Source organism: Temnothorax curvispinosus, unplaced genomic scaffold (assembly GCF_003070985.1).
Source record: "Temnothorax curvispinosus isolate PA1 unplaced genomic scaffold, ASM307098v1 QBEX01004275.1, whole genome shotgun sequence".
Lineage (NCBI taxonomy): Eukaryota > Metazoa > Arthropoda > Insecta > Hymenoptera > Formicidae > Temnothorax > Temnothorax curvispinosus.
This window is the reverse complement of record NW_020214055.1, coordinates 1-4,128: the sequence shown is the minus strand read 5'-3', so window position 1 is coordinate 4,128 and position 4,128 is coordinate 1. Positions and strand designations below refer to the sequence as shown.

General features: G+C 51.3%; 1 protein-coding gene across 1 annotated transcript; it reads right to left on the bottom strand.

Moving 5' to 3' along the window:
• Positions 1 to 43: 43 nt before the first annotated feature.
• Positions 44 to 1,117, bottom strand: LOC112453388 (the record flags this gene model as incomplete). The annotated part of the gene is made up of 1 exon (XM_025014133.1): positions 44 to 1,117. A coding segment is annotated over exon 1 (1,074 nt), but the record flags the coding sequence as incomplete, so codon positions are not given.
• Between the last annotated feature and the right edge of the window lie 3,011 nt (positions 1,118 to 4,128).

The following is a 4,128-nucleotide window of genomic DNA, read 5'->3' as shown; positions in this document are numbered from 1 at the left end:
TGAGTTCAAGTCTCGGGATGGTGAGCCGCTTGAGCGGTGCTACCTTTATTTTGGAGCACACCAATGAAATCGTGGCGCTATTTGAGCCGTAGACGGTGATAAATACGACTGCAGCCATTGCCAGTTGAGAAGCATCAGAAAAGCCGTGAAATTCTACTGTCGATGTACTCCATGTGTTATACCACCGAGGTATTGAGATCTTGCGCAAGCTGGTGAGTTCCTTTCTGATGATGAGCCACCGTGATGAGAGCTGGGATGGCAGTGGTTCATCCCATTGGAGCTTATGAAGCCAAAGCTCTTGCAAGAGCATCTTCGCCTTGATCACGACTGGTGATGCAAAGCCTAGTGGATCGAATATCTGAGCCACTTCAGACAAAACGAGGCGTTTGGTGAGATGATCGGTATGCGATGAGATCCTTGTTGCAAATGCGAATGAATCTTCTTGAGGAAGCCATCGTAATCCGAGTATCTTGGTTGCGCAATCGTCAAATGTAATTTGTGAGCCCTGGTCTTTGTCTGCTTGAACCGTGAGCACGTCTGGATGAGTCGAGTGCCACTTGGCCAATGGAAAACCGCCCGCCATGCACAAGTTCTTCAGCTGCAATGCAATTTTGATTAACTGTTGGACAGTGTCAGCGCCTCCAAAGCTGTCGTCGACGTATCGACCTTGAAGGATGGACGGCACTGCAAGAGGAAAATTATGGCCTTCGTCCTTCACCAGTTGCAGCAGCGTTCGCACTGCCAAGAACGGGGCAGCCTTGGTGCCATATGTGACCGTAGTTAGATAATATGCCACTTCATTGAGCAGTTCGTCGAGCCAGAGAATCCGTTGTAAGTTCCAGTCATCTTCATGCACGTTGATTTGTCTATACATCTTGGTGATGTCCGTGGCAACTAGGTGTCGAAATTGTCGAATCCAGAGCAAGACATCGGTGACGTCTAAATGCAACTTGGCTCCCGTGTGCATGATATCATTAAGTGAGCGGCTAGATGTGGATGCGCTCGAGCCATTGAATACCACACGTAATTTCGTGGTTGCACTGTCTGGTTTGAGCACTCCGTGATGTGGCAAGTAGTATTGCGTTTGCTGACTGGAAACGGGTGAAGCTTTCTTCATGTGGTTGAGATCTCGATATTCTGTCATAAATTGATGATACAGACGTCGATAGTTATCATCTCGGGAGAGTCTCCTTTGTAAACTTTGCAAACATCGATGCGCAGTGAGATACGAGTCGCCAAGTGTATCAGGTGATGATTTTAGTGGAAGTCGAACTGCGTATCGACCTGTTGAATCCCGTGAGACAGTACTCTTGAAATGTTCTTCACATCTTTGCTCGTCAGGAGTAAGCTCAAGATTGTTGCTCGCAGGCACTTCTTCCTGTGTCCAAAATCTCGACAGTAATTCGTCGAGAGCATCTTCCCTCTCCTAAATCGATGCATGATGCACTGCAACAGATGCTGATGATGATGTGTCGACAGGTCCGAGAACGAGCCATCCGAAAATTGAGAGCTGCGCAATTGGCATCAATGTATCTTGTTTGATGATGTTGGGCTTGATGATCTGCCCATATGAGTCAGCTCCAATGATAATATCCACTGGCCGTGATGTCAGAAAATCTGGATCAGCCAAGGCTAACTTGGTGAGATGCGGCCATTCCTGTGGTGCTGCGTTGAATGATGGCAAGATGTTTGTTAACGTCTGCAGAATGTGAGCTTGAATGATGACGTCTGATTTTGAGCGAAGTGAGCGGAGCTTGAGGAATGCAACTCCTCGAGTTTGCGTGGACTTTCCGCCACCAATTCCGGTGATGAAAATGACAGAATGATGACGAGGTATGTTGAGCTGACGAATGAGCGATTCTGAGACAAAGGTAAGTTCAGAACCTGTATCGATGAGAAGCCGTACGTGCTGAGTATTAACCGATGAGCTGATCTGAGCCAGGGCCGTAGCGAGTAATGTTGAGTGTGATGAGCGAGCCAAAGATGAGTGAGCGACGATTGCACCGTTGTCCTATTGGGGTGCTGAGGCTGAGCTGGTGGTTGGCTTCGAGGATGAGTCGCTCTGATGTGCCTCATGCAGCATCGTATGATGTCGGTGGGTGCACTTCTTGCACCCCCGTGAGCTCTTGCATGAGCGAACGTTGTGACGGCCGAGGCAGTTGAAGCACAGCCTCCTTGAGATGACTAGCTTCTGTCGATCGCCCAGTGAGAATTCCCTGAACTTAGGGCACATCACCACGAAGTGCGTGCCGTTACAGCAGTCGCACGGGTACTCCGTTGAGCCGTCTGATGTATTGGTGCGTGCCGGTTGAGCTGCCGCATGAGGAGCCGTCGAGGAGCGCCGTGTTGTGGAAGCAGCCCCTGCCGAGTTTCCTGAGCTGGCCGTTGATTTGATCATCTCGAGTGCTCGTGCTCGCGAGGTGAGAAATTGCTCGAGTTTCTCGAATCGCGGATACTCGCGCGCGGCGCCCAACGATGTCTCCCACTGCTCCTTGGTTTGGCGATCCAGCTGTCTAGACAACTGGTACACCAGGACGCAGTCGCCGAGATCCTGCGAGACGCCCAAGGATTGTAGGCCCTTAATGCCCTCCTTGAACGTGTTGAGCAGCTTGTCCAGTGCCTTGGCACTCTTCTGCATCGGGGTTGAGCTGGCAAAGAGCTGGTCCAGATAAGACTGAATGAGCAGCCGCTTGTTCTCGTAGCGATCGACGAGCATTTCCCAGGATGGTTTGAGCGAGTCGCCGGTGAGAGGCAAACCGGAAATGAGCTGAGCCGGTGGGCCTTCCAGTGAGAACCGCAGATAGTGGAGTTTCTCCACGTCTGTGAGCCGTTGGCTGTCGTAAATAACCGCCTTGAAGAGATCGCGATACGTAGGCCATGCCTCGTACACGCCCTTGAAGGACGGGATGCTGATGTCCGGCAATCTCTGCTGAGACTGTGAGGGCTGCGCCGCTACAGGAGCTGTCGTTGGAGCGATCTTTTCCGCCAATGCGCCCTTGAGCTTTGCCAAAAAGCGACGAGTCGTCATACACTCTTCCGCCTCCACGGCGAAGGCGTTTTTTGAGAAATACTCGTGAGAAATGAGCGCCGCCGGCCATGAGACCTCGAAATAGGCGTGTTCCTTGAGGAATGCCTTGTGCACTTCCTCGAGCTGGATCGAAATCTGCAGGACCTCATCCACTGACGTGTCATCTGGAGTCGATGGCAACGTCTCGCCGATTTTCCGCACTGTCGCGATGCGGTTCATTTGTGTCTGCACCTTTAACGTGAGTTCCGCCGACAAACGCACCGGTGAGGCCTGCCGATCTGAAGTGCGCTTGTCGTCCGGCAGGTCGAGCAATGGCGGGGTCTTGCCGCCCGTCGCGGCTTTGGCGGGATCCGGCATGATGAGACGTCAATGAGCTGCGCCCGATAAGAGACCTGAGAATCGTCGAGACACGTATGAGAAACACTGCAAGAGGCGAGAACGTTCGAGAAACGCGTTAAGACAACACTACGCGAATCGAGAGTCTACAATGTCATGTATTGAGCATGTGAAAATGTCTATTTACACTCGCGGGAGCGCGTGAGCATATTTTCGTAACACTTGCGAGCGCGCGTGAGAATGTCTGTCCTTCACTCGCGAAAGCGCGCGATAATGTCCACGTGGCATGTCGTGAAAGGCATGCTCTGTTCACATGATCTGTGTCTGAGTTACACTCTAATTTCCACGCATCTGGCTCGAAGGACCAAATGTTCGCGAAATCGCTGATTAATCCCGGCGATGGAAGCGGGATGAGAAGGACGCGCGTGGAAGGTGTTAACTAAATATGCACTTTATTTTGTGTAACTCAGACCACAGTCTGAGCCGTCTTTAATGTATCGAAATTGTTACAGTCTGACCTGAGAATCGATGAGCGGTGTATAAATGAGACGTCTCTATATGATCGTTGAAGTCAAGCGACAATTATATAAATTGCCCTCCTCGTGTGGTGAGTCGCCCGTGAGCCGGTGAGACACGTGGCGGTCGGCACTCGCGCACGTGTGAGCTTGAGTCGTCGTGTTGAGGCACCAGAGTTGATGAGCGGTCTATTTCACAGTTTAAATGAGAAGTCTAAGCAGCGTGGGCACTGCGATGTGCACGATTAA